The sequence below is a fragment of the Microcaecilia unicolor genome, chromosome 1, assembly GCF_901765095.1.
Source record: "Microcaecilia unicolor chromosome 1, aMicUni1.1, whole genome shotgun sequence".
In the NCBI taxonomy this organism is placed as follows: Eukaryota; Metazoa; Chordata; class Amphibia; order Gymnophiona; family Siphonopidae; genus Microcaecilia; species Microcaecilia unicolor.
The window spans coordinates 547,247,234-547,267,642 of NC_044031.1; the positions used below are offsets into that span (position 1 = coordinate 547,247,234).

At 43.2% G+C, this 20,409-nt stretch overlaps 1 protein-coding gene across 2 annotated transcripts in view; it reads right to left on the reverse strand.

The window, feature by feature from the left end:
- Window positions 1-20,409, reverse strand: part of NIPAL2 (NIPA like domain containing 2) — a 153,756-nt gene that overhangs the window by 54,079 nt on the left and 79,268 nt on the right. For both annotated transcript variants that reach the window (XM_030217162.1, XM_030217154.1), the window contains 2 exons: window positions 18,226-18,285; window positions 5,017-5,138 (listed from right to left, as the gene is read on the reverse strand). In XM_030217162.1, coding sequence (XP_030073022.1) covers window positions 5,017-5,138; window positions 18,226-18,285 — 182 coding nt within the window. The remainder of the gene's footprint in view (window positions 1-5,016; window positions 5,139-18,225; window positions 18,286-20,409) is intronic.

Consider the following 20,409-nt stretch of genomic DNA (forward strand, 5'->3'; position numbering starts at 1 on the left):
TTTTAGAAATTATAGGCCCTGTTTACTAAGCTGCGCTAAGGGCATGCTAGCATTTTTATTGCACGCTAATAATTAGCAAGCGCTAAATGCTAAGTTACCCATAGAAACATATGGGTGACTCTAGCATTTAGTGCATGCTAAAAATGCTAGAGCACCTTGGTAAACAGGGCCCTATGTGTGAAATTGAGAGATACACCCATGGCCAGTTAAATAGCATTTCGTCAGCTAAGCACTAATATTCAACGAGAAATAGCCAGTTTCCTCCTCTGAATATTAACACTTACCGCATAGTGGATAATCAGCAAGCCATGAGTATTCAGCGCTTGGCCAGCTAAGTTTAGCGGCCAAATCAAGCCGCCTAAATTGAAGGCCTATCTTTGGCCGCTATAAACTTAACCAGCTAGCGCTGAATATTGACTTGGCCGGTCAAGTTTAAGCTGGCCAACCCCCCCCCCCCCCCCCCCCCAGATATTCCATTCTGTTCACCAGCCAGCCTGCCTTCTGCGGGCTATCGGCTGGAATGGCATTTAGGCACTACCTTATAGAATAGCACCTGGTGTATATAGGCCCCTAACTGTCAATTAATGGTGCCACTGAGGCGCCTAAGCGGCACCTACCCTATAAGCAATGTAGTTCAAAGTACTAGGTCAAAGTACTTAAATAAAAGTAAAAATAAATGTATATTTTAATACATACGTAAAAAGCGAAGAACGCATTAAAAATTTTACTAAAGTGAAAGTAAAAAAGTTATTGCCTAATATAATACTTTTTGAGTAAAAAGTAAGTACCACAACTACAATAAATATAAATATTGTTAATGTTTTTACCCCAACAACTTTATTGCTCTACAATTCAATCCACTTTGCTTTTAGTAAAACTAAATTTTTGAAAATGACTGTCATTCATGTGAGTGCCCTTGCTGTTTCACTTGGTTTACTGAGGAATCATCATTTACATCTCTCTTGCACTTGTACTTTTCACTGCAAGCATCGGATGTAACTGAGTAAAAGTAGTAAAAATGAGTGAAATTATTTTACTTCAGTAAAAGTAACACATTTTATTCTGTACTTCTTTATTTTATTTATTGTATTTGTATCCCACCTTTTCCCACCTATTTGTAGGCTCAACGTGGCTTACAGAGTGTGGTTATGACATAATCATTTCGTGTTAACAAGTACATTTCTTATAGTTTGAATGTTGGTAAGAGAAGATAAGCATAGTTGTTTCATGATGACAAGTACAATTCTTGCTGTTTAAAGATTGGGTAGGGGAGGATAGACGGGAAGTGTTAGGTAAGTTAGAGGTGAGCTGTGGTAATTGTGTGATTTGTTGAAGTAGTTTGTAGGCTATGTATTTTCCTTGTAGTTGCATTTACTTAGTTACTATACAACATTGCCCATAAATTTGTATCTGAGCTAATGGAAAGTTGTGTGATTTGCTCAAGATCACAAGCAGGCTTATTTTCGAAAGAGAAGGGTGCCCATTTTTCGACGCAAATCGGGAGATGGGCGTCCTTCTCCCAGGGTCACCCAAATCGGCATAATCGAAAGCCGATTTTGGGCGTCCTCAACTGCTTTCTGTTGCGGGGACAACCAAAGTTCATGGGGGTGTGTCATAAGCGTAGCAAAGGCGGGACTGGGGCGTGTCTAACACATTGGCATCCTCGACCAATAATGGAAAAAAGACGGGCGTCCCTGACGAGCACTTGGGTGACTTTACTTGGTCCATTTTTTCTTATGACCAAGCCTCAAAAAGGTGCCAAACTGACCAGATGACCACTGGAGGGAATCAGGGATGACCTCCCCTTACTCCCCCAGTGGTCACTAACCTCTCCCACCCTAAAACAATGTTTAAATATTTTTTCCAGCCTCTATGCCAGCCTCAAATATCATACCCAGCTCCTTGACAGCAGTATGCAGGTCCCAGGAGCAGTTTTAGGGAGTACCGCAGTGCACTTCAGGCAGGCAGACCCAGGCCCATCCCCTCCTACCTGTTACACTTGTGGTGGTAAATGTGAGCCCTCCAAAACCCACCACATACCCACTGTACCCAAATCTAGGTGCCCCCCATCATCCCTAAGGGCTATGGTAGTGGTGTACAGTTGTGGGGAGTGGGGGTTTTTTTTTTGGGGGGGGGGGGAATGGGAGGCACAGCACACAAGGTAAGGGAGCTATGCACCTGGGAGCTTTTTCTGAAGTCCACTGTAGTGCCCCCTAGGGTGTCTGGTTGGTGTCCTGGCATGTGAGGGGGACCAGTGCACTACGAATGCTGGCTCCTCCCATGACCAAAGGGCTTGGATTTGGTTGTTTCTGAGATGGGTGTCTTCGGTTTCCATTATCGCTGAAAACCGGGGATGACCATCTCTAAGGGCGACCATCTCTAAGGTCGACTTAAATGTTGAGATTTGGGCGTCCCCGACCAAATTATTGAAAAGAAAGATGGACGCCCATCTTGTTTCGATAATACGGGTTTCCCCACCCCTTCGCGGGGACGTCCTGCGAGGACTTCCTCAGGAAAACTTGGGCGCCCCATTCGATTATGCCCCTCAAGGGGTATCAGTGAGATTTTGAACCTTGGCTATCCTGGTTCTCAGACCACTGCTCTAACAAGTAGACTGCTCTTTTACTCCCTTTATAAAGTAAAATAAATGTTTTATTCTGAACCTTTAAAAATGTCTTTGCTATCATTTCTGTTTTAATATACTCACCACATAACAGACAGTTCTAAAGAGAATTATTTTATTATGTACACTCTGCTCATAGTGCAGCATATTATCAGGAAACTGGATAACCAAATAATTGTTCTCATAAATCTTTCCTCCCCTGAAGGAATGCTCTAATTTAGTTATCTTGGTTTTATGATTTCTTGCTCTTATTTTTTTTTAATCTCAGTGTCTTATTAGCATAAAGAGTATTTTTAAAACATATGTTCCTTGTAAAACAAAGATATCCCATTAGAGGAAGAGAACTGGAAATCTGAATGGTAATACAGTTGAAAGTTGGCCACAGGGTTTAAGTGACATGGTAAACAGTGAAGCACAAACCACTTCAAAACAGGTTCCACACCCTACATGTAATAAATTTTGTTGCCCACTTGGGGAGCAGTTTTCAGACAGCCCGCATAGCAGCAAAGTCCACAGACATAATCTATGGAATACAAAATACTTCATATATAGCCCTTAGGAGATATTAAAAAGTTTGCTCATTACTGTCTGCATGCTGATGATGTACAGATTTATTTTCCACTCATCCCATGGAGGTAGTAAAATTAAGTTAGAACACACAAGAAACGTTGGGATACTATTCCAGAAGACATAAAAATAGAAGCTAATTATTTGTGCTTTTAAGCATCTTTTAAAAGCTTGGATTATTAAATACGCTTATGGATAGAAAACCAGGTCCTGATATGTTTATCAGCTGGCATTAGTAGGAAGTTTTTATGGATTTCAATGCTATGTGATTTTTATCCAGACCCAGATGCACAAAACCTAACGAGCCAGCAACGTGGTTTTTACACTGGTTCTAGCCGGTTTATTGAGCAAGGAGTACAGTGACACATGCACAAGAGGGTTCTCCGTACTCTTTTGCTATCATGGTAGCAGCTAACGAAAATGGAATGCAAAGCTATTATAATGAGCTAAATACTATACAAATGTGCATGCAAAACGATGCACAGCCATTTTCCGATCCGATGCACAGAAGCAATCCCATATTTACTGTGGAAAAGTTAACGGGTGGTCAGGAGCTGCTGGTATTGCCCTGTGGCTGACTGAGGAGAGCGGTCAGAGCTGCGGACTGGCCAGTTCTACCAGGGCCGTGCCTATGGTCTCTGGTGCCCCCCTGCAGACTATCAGTTGGTGCCCCCCCCCCCATGTGGCACAAGATGCAAAGGAAATAGGAGCTGAAAGATGGAGTGCATCTTTGTGGGATTGCTGAACAAATAGAGGGTTTACAACCACTTAGCTTTTTGTGCTTTCATGTTCATGAAATTAGTAATTAAATCTTTGATATCTAACTGGGCAAATATATCATTCTCAATAGCAATCATGGCAAGGCTTACAAGCCTTTCTTGCGAAATACTTGATCGCAAATAATCCTAATTCTCATCTTCAACAGGATGTGCCTGGGACTGTGCCTCCCTCGGACGTGGTCTGCTAGGCAGGCACGCACTGACGTCAGTGACGTCAGTGACAGCTGATACCAAAGCAAGGGGAGGAGTAGGGAAACACGCGGAGTGTGTTTCCCTACTCCTCCCCCTGTGTTACAGCCCACTGCACCCCCCCTTCCGTGACCCAGTCGACCCCCCTTCTTGGCGAAAACCATCCCCCGCCGCCGTCCAGTACCTGTGCTGATGGGGGACCCCAACCCCCATCAGCCGAAGTCCTGTGCTGGCTTTCGAGGTGTTGCTTCTTCAATGATTTTGTGTCCAAGTTGCTCTGCGTGCATCTGACATCAGACGCACGCAGAAGAACTTGAACTGAAGATCATTGAAGAAGCAACAGCACGAAGGCCAGCACAGGACTTCAGCTGACGGGGGTTGGGGTCCCCTGTCAGCACAGGTACTGGACGGCGGCGGGGGATGGTTTTCGCCAAGAAGGGGGGTCGACTGGGTCACGGTCCCAGGCACGTCCTGTTGGAGGTGAGAATTATTATATAGGATTATTTGCGATCAAGTATTTCGCAAGAAAGGCTTGTAAGCCTTGCCATGATTGCTATTGAGAATGATATATATGCCCAGTTAGATATCAAAGATTTAATTACTAATTTCGTGAGGAAACAATATGGATTTATCAATGATCCCAGATGGTGTATGTTGTTAAAAACTCTGAAGATCCCTGTTTAATAAACAATGTTAGTTTATGAATGAAGATGGTGGTTACACTGTGATAGCGTACTACCTATGAACTTATTAGACAGTGTTTGGGATAATACTAGAAGTATATAACCAATAAAAAGGGCATTTGATGGATGTCTAATTAAAATAAGGACTAGATAGGAACCTGGACAGCAAACTTACCAGGTACAGCAAAAATTCCCAACGGACCACATACTGCTGTATTTTCACTCCTGTGAGTTCTTCAGTTGCATTTGTAGAAAAAGTCACCAGAAGATATGTTCCTGTAACTGCGACAGTCCCACCTTTTAGTTGAACAAAAAAACATATCACTTTAGTAAATCTGTGCTCTTTAAGCTGCTTAAAACTATAGGTGAATATTCAGCCAGCTGTACCCAGGTGAAATACACAAGACATCTTTGGTTAACTTTATACAGATATTCAGCCCATCTATTTGGGCTAAATATCCAGTTTGAAGTTAACTGGACAAAGTTGTTTTAGGCCTACTAATTGGTTGGCCTGAGTCACCTGGGTAACTGACTGGCCTGAGCCGCTGAAACTGCCTCTCCCACAAAAATGCATTGAGCCATTTTTAAGGAGGGGATTTTATTTCTCTAGACCCCCCTCCCCCTAGTGCTATCTGGCCTATTTTCAAACCCAATGGGGCTCATTTTCGAACATCCAAAAAGTGTTATAAAGCAGCATTTGGATGAATTTCTTCTCAAAATATCCAAATCGGTATTTTCAAAACCTATTTTGCAGAGTTTATCTATGTAATTCATCTGCAGTGCATCCAAATCACAAAGGAGCATGTGTGTCGGGGGCGTTTCAGGGGTGCGAATAGGGTGGGCTTACGGCATTCCTAACACTTGGACACTTTATAGCCATAATGGAACAAAATGAAAAGGTCTAGGGCTAAAACTTTAATGTTTTGATCTACACATGTTCTTAGAACAAATGAGGCACAAAAGAACCCTAAATGACCAGATGATCACTGGAGGGAATCAGGAATGACCCCCCCCCCCTTTACTCCTCCAGTTGTCACTGACCCCCCTCCCACCCCCCAAACATGTGAATAAAAACAGTACTTACCAGCCTCCATGACAGCTTCAGAGGTTAAAGCCAGTTCTATTAAAGTACCAAGCAGGTCTATGGAGTACAGTAGTGGTCGGTGCAGTGCACTGTACAGAAGGGGTCCCAGGCCCATATCTCACTCTACCTGTCACACTTGTGGTGGAAACTGTGAGCCCTCCAAAACTCACCCTAAACATACTGTACCCACATATAGGTGACCCCTTCACTCATAAAGGCTACTGTAGTGGTGTTCAGTTGGGGGCAGTGGGTTTTGGGTGGGTTTTGGAGGGCTCAGCAGACAAGATACAGGGTAATGGTGAGAAGGGTACCTGGGAGCCTTTATATGAGTCCACAGCAGTGCCCCCTAGGGTGCCCCACTGCTCTCCTGGGATGTCTGTGTGGCCAATTTACTTAGATTGCTGGCTCCACCTACATCCCAATGGCTTGATTTTGTGCGTTTTGCACTTTGACTTTTTTCTGTTGAAAAAGGACCAAAAAGATAAATGCACTGAGAACAAAACCATCTTGCATGTGTCCATTAAAAAAAACAAAAGATAGATGTTTTGCTGTTTCAAAAATGGCTATATTTTCTATTCTGATTTGGGACGCTTAAATAGTGCAAAACTTCCAAAGTTTGACGTAGACATCATATCGAAAATGCCCCTCCACTTGTCTTTCCCTAGTTTTTCCCTCGTATCACATTTGGTTTTGTTCTTTTAAGTTTTTACTGCCACTTGGTAAAAGGGGCCCTAAGTTAGAATGTAAACCAATATACAAAGCATTACAATAATCTAACTGGAACAAAATGACTGCTTGCACAATCATTCGAAAATGATCAGGAGACAGAACAGATCTAGTTGTCTTTAACTAAAGTAATATTAAAACATTACAGATGCTGGGCTCGATGGACCCTTGGTCTTTTCCCAGTGTGGCATTACTTATGTACTTAACCTTTTCCAGAGACAGGAAGATGGCAGAACTAGAAGACATGAATTTAGGTTGCAGGGAGGCTGACTCAGGAATAATGCCAGGAAGTACTTTTTCAAGGAGATGGTGGTAGATACCTGGAATGCCCTTCTGCTGGAAGTGATGGAGGTGCAAAAGGTAATGGAATTCAAAAATGCAAGGGATAAACACAAAGGAAATCCTGTATGGAAAGAATAAATCCAAACAAACCAAGTGGTGATTAGATGGCAACTCCAGTAATTGGGAAGCAAAGCCAGTACCGGGCAGACTTCTACGGTCTGTGCCTTGATCGTAGCTGGACACATTTGGATGGGCTGGAGTGGGGCTACTACTACTACTTATCATTTCTATAGTGCTACAAGTGCTGTACACTGAACATGTAACACACAGCACCTTCTCGAAAGAGCTTACAGAGACTCGATGACTGTTTCAGTAATTGGAGAACAAGGCCAGGGCCGGGCAGACTTCTACAGTCTGTGCCCTGATAATGGCAGGGACAAATCAAGTATGCATATATAGTATAGCATCACACCTTATGCTATGAGTTTACCTTTTTGGGCAGACTGGATGGACCATACAGGTCTTTATTTACAGTCATCTACTATGTTACTATATTGTATATGTTACAATGACAGATCAGTATAATAGCCAACAAAAACTTTATTGAAGATACCATGTATGAAACGAATGCCCGACACAGGCTGTGTTTCGCCCAACAATAGGGCTGCGTCAGGGGCTATTGAAAGCAGACTATTCATCGATTATCTGGCGTCACGCATATCCAGAGATATGCTATCTTGAGCTGCTCATGCTGGTTTTTTATGAAGAATATTTCTCATATCCTTGTCCTGATAGATAATTTGATACCGCTCTTATTTAAAAATATACAGACTAGCCCCTGATGCAGCCCTATTGTTGGGCGAAACACGGCCTGTGTCGGGCATTCGTTTCATACACGGTATCTTCAATAAAGTTTTTGTTGGATATTATACTGATCTGCTAGTTTGTTTTCCACGTTGGATTTTGCAGATCGGTTGCCTTGTTGTTTTATGTTACAATGACATGCACTACCTGCCCCATTTGGTATCCTTCCTTCCCCCACCATGAAGGTATTGGTATGTTCCTCAAGCTGGCCAATAGCTACCCAACCTTCCCCAGGGCCACCAAAAGACAAAGTCGGACCCAGTGCAAGCGCCCCTCTGGGCCTGCTCTGCTTACTACTACTACTACTACTTAACATTTCTAGAGCGCTACTAGGGTTACGCAGCGCTGTACAGTCCAACAAAGAAGGACAGTCCCTGCTCATAGGAGCTTACAATCTAACACAATAACTCATGTCCCGGAACACAGGAGCAGGAGAGCGACACACTAAAAGGAGGAGCAGATGCAGAAAGGTAAGGGGGTGGTGGCGGCAGCCTGAGTTTGGGGGGGGGGGGGGGCAGCAGCCTTACTTGTCCTGCTCCTGTCACTGTGCACTGCAAAATTCTCCAGGGCCCAGCGCTAGCATGGCTCTCCTGTTCCTGTGCATGGCAGCGTCACAGAGCAGAGTCCTTCTTTCCTTCCTGCCGCATCCAAAGAAGCCGTTTGGACACAGCAGGAAGGAAGTACTCTGCTCTGCGGTGCTGCCACGCACAGGAACAGGAGAGTAATGCTAGCGTTGGGTGGGTCCCCCTTGGATACTGAAACCAGGGGAATTTTGCCCACTCTGCCCCTCCTCTCGGCGGCCCTGACCTTCCCTAGTGTGCAGGTGAGTCGTGGAAGCCGCACAGCCAACCAGGAAGAAGGAATGGTGCAGGGGTAAGGACACATGCCAGCTGCAACCACTGCTGTGGGCTCCATGTTTCCCAGTGATAGCTTTGATCAAGCATATACTGAGTCCTGACCTGCTGACCATCCCTGAAGTGAGAGCTGGGAAACAACTGATCTAAATTCTAAAAATTTGCTGTGTATCCACAGCTATAATCATTGGTTTATTATATCCAGCTAACCTCTTGTTCTTTTCTACTTCTCATACACTATTTAAATGATTTGTTTTTAAACATGTCAGTAGTGTGTCTGAAAATATTTATGGAAACCTGCTGTGTGATATTTTTAATTATTTTTTTTAGATGTCAGATTATGAGGACTTGAAAGACTTCCAAGTAGAGAGCTATTTATGCTGTGGCAATGGAAAGAAAACAAAATCCAGAGCGTGTACATTCTTCATATGTGCATTCCACTGGAACATTAGCAGAGGCGAATCTCCAGGGATCCCCTCCAGCATGTGAACATGGAAGGGAACATGAAACCTAAAAGGGGCGAAGGACAGAAATAGAAACAGAAATGATTTCCTCTTGCACCGAGCAAAAGACAAAGATAGAAGAGATGCACATTTCCCAAAGCTGACAGGAAAAATCAAAGACTTACCAGAAAAGAATGAGCAGGAAAACTCTAGGGGAAACCGGGGAAACAGCAGCTATAGGGACAAAATGTGTGGTATCCTGACACCAAACAAATGTGACCTGATTAAGGACAATATGGAAACAAACCAGAGCCTGGGATTTGCCCTATATTGTCCTCTTTGTACCCTGTACTTGTATGCACCAGTTACTATTAAGTATTTTTTTTATTTTATTTATAAGAATTTAAATTTACAACCAATTAAATAACTTTCCAGAAATACAGAGAAAGTAATTTCCTTAGACCACAAAATAGGGAGCGTGAAACAAGAAAAGGAGATCAATTAAACAATAGTAAACAGAAAAAAAGTGGTATTAACCTGATTATCCCCAGTTATTATTTATCTGAATCATTATTCCACATTGATTAGGAGTTACGGATCAAGAAAGGGATCTGGGTGTCGTCGTCGATGATACGCTGAAACCTTCTGCTCAGTGTGCTGCTGCGGCTAGGAAAGTGAATAGAATGTTGGGTGTTATTAGGAAGGGTATGGAGTCCAGGTGTGCGGATGTTATAATGCCGTTGTATCGCTCCATGGTGCGACCGCACCTGGAGTATTGTGTTCAGTACTGGTCTCCGTATCTCAAAAAAGATATAGTAGAATTGGAAAAGGTACAGCGAAGGGCGACGAAAATGATAGTGGGGATGGGACGACTTTCCTATGAAGAGAGGCTGAGAAGGCTAGGGCTTTTCAGCTTGGAGAAGAGACGGCTGAGGGGAGATATGATAGAAGTGTATAAAATAATGAGTGGAATGGATCGGGTGGATGTGAAGCGACTGTTCACGCTATCCAAAAATACTAGGACTAGAGGGCATGAGTTGAAGCTACAGTGTGGTAAATTTAAAACGAATCGGAGAAAATTTTTCTTCACCCAACGTGTAATTAGACTCTGGAATTCATTACCGGAGAACGTGGTACGGGCGGTTAGCTTGACGGAGTTTAAAAAGGGGTTAGATAGATTCCTAAAGGACAAGTCCATAGACCGCTATTAAATGGACTTGGAAAAATTCCGCATTTTTAGGTATAACTTGTCTGGAATGTTTTTACGTTTGGGGAGCGTGCCAGGTGCCCTTGACCTGGATTGGCCACTGTCGGTGACAGGATGCTGGGCTAGATGGACCTTTGGTCTTTCCCAGTATGGCACTACTTATGTACTTATGTACTTATGTACTTATGTCTGGTTGGCTTCTTCAAACCCAAAACGGGGTACATTCAATTTATTTCGTTGGAAACATACTTATTGTCCAATATTAGTAGAAATAATACACCTGATTTCATTTTTTTCTCTTTTAAAACCAGAAATTATTTAACAATGCGAACACTAATCCAGATCGGGGACGCAGATCGCACTGAGGCCGGGTCGTGGAAAGTTGCTAGGGGTAGGCCGCAACTCCATCTATGTCCGGGTGGTCTGGCGACGCATTGCTGCACCAGTAGGCAGTGACTCCTTCCCCACCCGGGAGGACTAGCGACGCATTGCCTAGGAGTTCATCGGGAGAACACGGGCGCCCTGGCTGCTGTGCCGATCTGACTGCTGTGCCAGAGGTCAGACGGAGACGCTGCAGGATGAGCCGACCCGCCGACCTCCTCCAAGGACGGACCGCAGAAAGCCTCCACTTGCCGATCGCAGATCTTCCCGGTTCCCACTGCCAGAAAACACAGCATGATTACCGGACCTTGGCGCCGCCTCCACCACTGGAAACGCGACCGGACAGAGCGGAGGTGAGAGGATGCGCCAAGCTTGGAGCGCAGTGCATGCAGGGGTGGCTGTGCAACGGGAGCAACCACAGTAGTGACACGTGGGAAGAAAGTGACCAAGACCCGGTGTCCAGAGCCACATATGCTGGCCGCTGCAGAAGGGGCAGCTTCGTGCCCATTCGGGGAGCGATACAAGCCTTTGCACCTGGGAGCACATGGAAAGGATCTGCAACGGGACTAAAGCACAGGCTCAGTGCTTTCCACGGATCCGATTGACCCTGGAACCCCAATTATTCTGATGAACATTTAACTTGCAACACTCTTCCTCACCACGGAAAGAGGGGAATAGTGAATCGCAGCGCTGGGTTATGACTGGTGATCGCTGCAGTGTACTGTAAGTAGCAGCGGCCGTCAATACAAAGACGCCCTTGCTAACGGAACTGCTCTACCTCCAACCACTGAACAGCGCCCGGAGCAACAGAGCTCTGCGCCCAGGACATCACCCCCAAGCATCTAACTGTGAGTAACCTACCATCCCAAACTGACACCAAAATGAATACAATAAAAATATTCCTAACAATCTACTCCCTCTCACTGATCCACCTAACAATATCCATCCCACTTACAGAAAACAATATCATACCCATCCTACAAAATCACCAAAGGCTGATCAAACACTCTTCACTTCACCAAACTGACAACCATCAAATTAAAGGAAGACTATCTAAATAAGGACAATACCAACAAAACGGAAGGAAAGATCACAATAAACACAGAGCACCCAATGAACAACAACTAATAAAAATCCACACATCATCAAACCTAGCAACTTCATACCAAAATATCCAAGTAGGCTACATTAATGCTGGGCCCGTAGTTAACAAAACAACAACAATATCAGACTAGATCAGCTCAGAAAACCTCGATCTTATCTTCATCAACAGAACATGGATCCATGATCAAAAGGACCCCATAATCCTTGAACTATGCCATCCAGGTTACAAAATCACTCACTGAACCAGAATGGAAAAGAGAGGAGGAGGCATAGCATTAAGCTACCGAACCCAATTCACTACCGAAACCATCGCCGAATCCATAACACCCCAACTAGAAATTGCATCATTCAGAATCCATAACAAATCCCTGTTCGATCATCTGAACTGCGTCCTGTTTTATAGACCGCCCGGTAACTGGAACGAAAGCCAGCCTACTTTCACGGATTTCATCTCAAACACTTGTGTAAACAGCTCCAATACATTAATACTAGGCGACATAAACCTTCACCTAGAAGACCCCAACTCCACCAACGCACATGAATGCAAAGACTTCCTACAGTCCTGGGATCTCAAATGGCCTCACATGCAAGCTACCCACATCAAGGGACACACACTAGACCTCCTATCACACAAACTGTCCCCAGATCATAACCTATTAATAACAGACATCAAACGGACAGAAACACATTGGACCGACCACTACAAACTGAACCTATCCCTAGACTGGCAGAAGAAGGGATTAAACCATACACCAGCACACACAACCTACACCACGAGAGGGCAAATAGATTCACAAGTATTCTGGCAACTGATATATGACAACGAATGGAAAACACATATGGACTCCATACACTACCTCAACCATTGGGAGGACAAATGCAGAAGTGTACTAAACGAAATAGCGCCCTTAAAGACAAGAATATCAAGAAGACAAAACTCGATTCCATGATTCAATGACGAATTAAAAAAACTCAAAACACAATCCAGGAAACTTAAACGAGCATGGAAAAAAACAAAAGATGAACATACATTCAATGCATGGAAACAAATACACAGAAAATACAAATATGCAATAAGACAAACCAAAAGGTCCTATTACAAAACTAAAATAGGACCGGATTACAAAGATATGAAGAAACTATTTGAACTCGTAAATATGTTATTAGACACCACCCCTATCACCACAACCAACACAAACATCCCACCCGCAGACAAACTTGCTAACGAAAAAATAATAAAACTACGCAGCACACTTCCTCAGCACAACAATGACATCAAAAACTTCTTCAACGACCTGGACCTAATCCCTGGTGGATGCCCAGCTGACCGTATCTGGTCAACATTCACTCTCCTCACCACTGAGTCAGTTACAAAAACGACTCATAGGTTTGCCAACACCCACTGCAAACTGGACATATGTCCCAGTCATCTACTCAAATCTGCCCCTGACTGCTTCATAGCAGACTTCACATCCCACCTAAACTTCATGCTACAACAAGGTCTCTTCCCAGAGGAATATGGCAACATCCTATTCACCCCAATACCAAAAGACGCCAAGAAAAACACAAACGATCTTACCAATTACCGCCCAGTTGTGTCTCTCCCACTAGTAGTCAAACTGATGGAGAGTTTGGTGACCAAACAACTTACGGAATACAAGGACACGTTCTCAATACTACACCACTCACAGTCAGGATTCCGCCCCCACCATAGTACTGAAACTGTCCTAGTTAAGTTCCTGGCCAAATTCAAGTAAGAAATAACCACAGGTAAAAGTATACTTCTCCTCCAATTCAACATGTCGAGCGCATTTGACATGGTAAACCACAATATACAACTAAGACTCCTTGGCCACTTTGGGATTGTTGGAAATGTATTTGAAGAGCTTTAACCTCTCTACCCTTTCCTCATATGAGCAACATTCCAGTCCCTTAGGGCCAGATGCATCAACAAAACGTTAAAGAGCCAAAAACGTAAAAGTCACATAGTCATTTTGGTCACCATTCTCTGTACCTTTTCTAATTCCACTACATAATTTTTTGAGATGCAGCAACCAGAACTACACACAATGCTCGAGATATGGACACACCATGAAATGAAACAGAGGCATTGTGATATTCTTTGTTCTGTTCTCTATTCCTTTCTTAATAATTCCCAAAATTCTTTGTTTTTTGGCCACAATCGCAATACACATAGACTTGGGAAACATTTCCACTTCAGCATTCATACCTGTTTTGAGTCACACATAATTATCAGCCCACTTCTCATTGGGACCTGAGCTCTGAACAGGGGAGCATAAGGGGAAAATTATGCTTATTTCTCTGGGATTCTAACCCATACTCAAATGCAAACATTTCGAGTTTCAGGGCTTGGTTCCTTCATTGGCTCTCCTTGCATGTGCAATTTTGAAAAATCCACTGCTTGCACGTGTTAAAAGAAAAACAACCGTTTAGATATGTGTGTGATGCTTCTTACTGTACAAGACATGGAGTAATGGTGTTCTTCTTTGATGTACTGTCTTTTGTAAAAATGGCTTCTTCTTATGTGCATCACATCACATACATGCATTTTTTCTGTGTCCCTATCCAGCTGATTTTCGAAAGAGATCGCCGCCCATCTTCCGACACAAATCAGGAGATCGCCGGCGATCTCCTGAATCCAGCCAAATCGGCATAATCGAAAGCCGATTATGGGTGGCTTCAACTGCATTCCGTCGAAGGGCCGTCAAAAGTTCAAGGGGCCGTGTCGGCATGGTAGCGAAGGCGGGACGGGGGCATGGTTAAGAGATGGGCGTCCACGCCCGATAATGGAAAAGAAAGCCGGCCTTCACGAGAATTTGGTCAGCTTTATTTGGACCCCTTTTTTTCAGGTCCAAGTCCCAAAAACTGCCCGAACTGACCAGATGACCACCGGAGGGAATCGGGGATCACCTCCCCTGACTCCCCCAGTGGTCACTAACCCCCTCCCATACACACAAAAAAAATTAAAGCATTTTTTGCCAGCCTCAAATGTCATACCCAGCTCCCTGACAGCAGTATGCAGGTCCCTGGAGCAGTTTGTAGTGGGTGCAGTGCACTTCAGGCAGGTGGACCCAGGCCCTTCCCCCCCCCCTCTGTTACACTTGTGGTAGTAAATGTGAGCCCTCCAAAACCCCCCAAAACCCACTGTACCCACATGTAGGTGCCCCCCTTCAGCCCTTAGAGCTATGGTAATGCTGTAGAGTTGTGGCCAGTGGGTTTTGGGGGGATTTGGGGGGCTCAGCACACAAAGGAAGGCTGCTATGCACCTGGAAGCTAGTGCTCGGTTGGTGTCATGGCATGTCAGGGGGGCCAGTGCACTACAAATGCTGGCTCCTCCCACAACCAAATGCCTTGCATTTCGCCGGGTTTGAGATGGCCGGGCCCAGTTTCCATTATGGCTGAAAATCGGAGCCAGCCATCTCATCTACACCCGGCAAGCGATTTGGCGGTTTTCGAAAATACACTTGGCTCCGCCCCTTCGCGGAGCCAGCCCCGAAGATGGTCTCCCATCGATTTGGCCGGCGCCGTTCGATTATGCCCCTCTATATGTCCATTTTATGACCTAGATACCTACACAAATTCAGGCTCACAATGAACTATTTGACAACCCATGAATTGTCACACCAATAAGTTTAATTATATTTGAATCCGATAAAAACGTCAACTGTGCAGCAAACACAATCCTTGATGCAGCATTTCTCACAACACAAAGAGGATAATTTTGTAATAGGGCACCTAAGCAGTGAAGGCACATGGAGGGGCATTTTCAAAAAAGGTCTAAGTCCAAAAAAAACCCTGTCAATCTCACCACCATAATCGAACAGGAAAAAAACATCTAGATTTCCTGCTCAATTATTACCATGAGATGGACATTTTTGCACTGAAAATGTCCAAAATGAATAGCCATTTTCCAAAGTGAAATGACCAACTTTTGAATGACAAAAAAACAGGGATATGAATGTCTGTCTGGCATCCTTTTCAAAAATATAGACACACAGGTGTCCCCCCACAGAACAGAGGAATAGCCAAGTGGTTAGTGAAGTGGACTGTAAACCAAGGGAGACACAAGTTCAAACCACATTTTTCGTAAATGTAATTCCTCCAGGACCTGAAAAATAGCTGTTGTACCTGAGTGTACATCACTTCAATAGCCTCAACCCACTGCACTAACCACTAGGCTACTCCTCCAACCTGTTTACTGCTTTGATCAGAATAGCTATAGTACCTGCAGTTGACACAGAGACTAGTTTTCCTTTCCAGTTTCACTTTCAGGGAAGAGGGAGGAGGACAGCAACTTCTGGGAGTATTAAGGTGGGGTCATGCCTTAATCCCTCCAGTGGTCAACTGCTCAATTATAGTAACTTTTTGTAACTTGGATGTGACTGAAACAGGTCTAGATAAAAACATCCTTCTTTTTAGACATGGATGTTTCTTATTCGAAAATCCCCGTTGGACGTCCTACTATTGGGCCCTCTTTAGTCCCATCCAAAACATGGCCACAACACGCTCCCTTACTATTTGGATGAACTGCAGTGTGAAAAGTCCAAATTCAGACTTTCTAAAATCAGGATTTGGACTTTTTTAGCAGAAGGACCTTTTTTTTTTAAGGCATTTTAAGACGTCCGTCTGCTTTGATAATGAACACCATAGGCACATAAGTTGCTACAAAGGCAACATCTGAGCCTATGGGCCTTTATCAAATTGCTTCCCTTAAAGGTCCTGAAAAAGTTACAGCTGATCTGAGGCGGAAGTAACTATGCTGCTATACGGTGGCAGGAATGGGGGCAGATGTGTGTATTCTATACAGTGCGGCAAAAACAAGACAGAAGACTAAAACTGAATTCTTAGGGGGCTTTTCCTAAGGTGCATTAGTGGATTTAGCATATGCTAATGATTAGCACGTGTTTAGTGAGTGCTAAATCCCCTGTTTACTAAGCCGCGCTAACCGCTGCTGTGTGCTAATGCCGACACAGCCCATTCACTTTGAATGGACTGTGTCGGCATTGCCGTGTGGCTTAGCAAACAGGGGGGTAAATCTGTTAGCACATCTTAGTAAAAGACCCCTTTAATGAAGAAAGGGAGGAAAAAACCTCAGCTGTCCATGGCAAGCAAACAAAAACATAAAGTGCTGCCTTTTAGACACCAATATCATTCATCATTTTGAAAAACTACTACTACTACTACTACTACTACTACTACTACTTAACATTTCTAGAGCGCTACTAGGGTTACGCAGCGCTGTACAATTTAACAAAGAGAGACAGTCCCTGCTCAAAGAGCTTACAATCTAATAGACAAGTGAACGGTCGGTCCGATCGGGGCAGTCAAATTGGGGCAGTCTGGATTCACTGAACGGTAAGGGTTAGGTGCCGAACGCAGCATTGAAGAGGTGGGCTTTAAGCAAAGACTTGAAGATGGGCAGGGAGGGGGCTTGGCGTAAGGGTTCAGGAAGGTTGTTCCAAGCATAGGGTGAGGCGAGGCAGAATGAGCGGAGCCTGGAGTTGGCGGTGGTGGAGAAGGGTACTGAGAGGAGGGATTTATCCTGTGAACGGAGGTTACGGGTGGGAACGTAAGGGGAGCTGTACAAAATAAACAAAGAAGGACAGTCCCTGCTCAAAGGAGCTTACAATCTAAAACCATCCATATTTTACTGTTAATACATAATTTCACTACTTTGCTGATTTTTAATATTTTTACTTTTTTGCAATTTTATAAATGTCATCGGTGAGCACTTATCTGTATCTCAAAACAACATCCTGGTGGGAGCCACTGTTTCACCCTTCGGCTTCCTCATGGGATTAGAAACTGTGCTCCATTTAAGCAAATCTTAGCATTTTGGCTTAAAGATATGAAGCTGGATGATAAGCTACAATGCAAAGATTTGCAAGAATGGAGCACAATTTCTAATCCCTTGAGGAAGCCGAAGGGTGAAATGGTGCCCCCCCCCCCCCCCCCCCCCCCCATCGGGATGCTGTTTTCAGATACAGATAAGTGCTCACCGATGACATTTATAAAATCGCAAAAAAGTAAAAATATTTTAAAAGTAGCAAAGTAATACAATATATATTGACAGTAAAATATGGGAGGTTTTTCAGACCAATGAATGATAATGGTGTCCAAAAGGCAGCAATTAATGTTTTCATTTGCTTGCTGTAGACAGCTGAGGTATTTTCCTCCCTTTCTTCTTTAAGAGTTCTGTTTTAAGTCTTCCGTTCTGGTCTTGCTATATTGGTTATTATATAGCTGAATACTTTTCATCCTATTTATACAGTGTATTATTCTATAGAATGCGCATAACCCCGAGTGTACTTTACAACAACTCTTCTCTGTGGGTAAAATAAGGTTTACCTGCAGAAAAAAACATTTATAAAATATCCCTTGTTAATTACCTGCTCAACGTCGTTAAACAGCTACTTACCTATGAGATCAGAAGCCCGTAAAGTTTCCTGAAGAAACAAAAGAGAAATAACCGAACTACCTGCAAAAAAACAAACAAACAAAAAAGTCAAAAGTCAGTACAAACTTTATACAGCACTAAAAATATGCATTTTATAAATGTATTGACCTACTTTTGGACCAGTCTAAACAATATGGGCTGGGTTCAGTAAATGATGCATAAGGGTCCAAAGAAAATCAGCACCCAGTGCTAGTCTATAAAGGGCGCTCTGGGCTGAGCGCTCTTTATAGAATAGTGCTGGGCTCTGAATTCCATGCCCAGCTTTTGGCACAAAGACTTACACCAACTGAAACCAGGTGTAAATCCTGGCACACGAGTTGGATGTGAATCTCTGGTACTCCACAATACTGTTCACAATTTTCTGGAATGCTACTGGCCTGCTCATGCCCCTCCCAAGGAAATGCCCCTTTTGTAGTTGCATGTGGATACACTTAGGTACAATCCTATAACTCAGTGTGTAAGTGTATTTTAGTGCCTTGTGTCCATTAGAATGTGTTTTTGCACCAAATGTTGGGAATGGAATTAGCGCTTAAGTTTAGGCACCACTGATAGAATTCTTTTTTTTTAATTTATATTTTATTCATTTATCATTTATGCAGAAAACATAAATACATCTTAAGAGAAAAAGAAAACATTTACATGAAAATGGAACATAATTCCTTCAATAAGGAAAAACACTCTACTGCATCACCACTTTGTTCTGAGTTCAGTTGCATAGGTTTTATAACACTCGATACTGAATTCTGTATTTTAGCAAAATATCAGTCTGCCAAGGTTTTTTTTTACCTATTTTCCATGTCAAGGAGTTATGCACATTATTTATTTCAGCTCTCATGCAGTTTTCCCTTCACCATTTCCTCTGTTTTACCCTATCTTGTCTATATTCCTTCTCTGCATGGCTCTTCCTCTGTCTATTAATATGTTTCTTCTGCATTGTGTTGACATTGTGAGTATTATGCCTGTAATTATATGAGTGTTTTATTGTGTACTGTTAATTGAGAAGGTAATTTTATAGCATATTTTCCACACCTAAACCCTGTTTTATGTGCAAAAAAGGGCTTTTATAAAATATCAAGGCTGAACACACATGTATAAGTGTGGTGAAAAGATTACGCTTACTTATATCAGACTGTGTGTGGAACTTCCTTGGGTGCACCGTTCAGGTGAAACAGAGTCAGAGTTATAACGTACATGCATATTTATAAAATACAAGGGTATATGTGTAAAGTACATGAACATATTTGCATCTTCTTCAAATGTGATTTAGTGAATGGGCATTTGTGCACTATTGGGGCTGGATTTTTATACAGGCACATAGTTATAAGTGGGAGATTTAAACACCTAACTCACCTTCTGATGATCTGGCCTAAGAGTTTGGGTGAATGACTATTTGTTTGGACAGGTCTCTTTCACATGTAGTATTATTTTACAACCACAATCTTGGGTACCTTTATCAAACCGGCACCTTTTTGATCATTTCATATAGGTTCTAAAATTAGTCCCACTTTCACTATAATTGTACATTGCCTACGTCCAGTCAAACTAGCTGGACCCCACCTTAGGTGAACTTCTTTACAAAGGTGGTAAATGTATTTTAATTTGCAATGGTGCTAATAATGCACATTAACGGCATTACCACATATACACCCCCCCCCCCCCCAGATTCTATATATGGCATTCAAAACTGCGTATGGAAATTTGGGCGTGCACCCACTTCGCACACACAATTTAAATGAGCAACGAGCCACTTAGCACCAATAACTGGATGCTAACAATTGTTGGTGTTAATTAGCAACAATTTGGATTTGCATGTGCATCTTGCTATGCGCTATTCTATAAAGATGCGTATACAAATCTTTTAGCACACAACTGAAAAGGGGTGTGGCCATGGGCGGGTCAAAAGCATTCACTGAAGATGCACATAGAATTATAGAATTTGGGGGATCTGCACCTAATTTATGCACAAGGATTTACACCAGGTTTCAGTTAGTGTAAATCCTCACACCCATAGCTGGGTGTGGATCCCGGAGCTATGTGTTATTCTAGAAATGGCGCCCAACACCAACCACTGTTTGTAGAATACAGCAGAATGTGCATTTTTTTTTCAGTGCCCAAATTTGGTGCCATTTACTGAATCTAGACCAC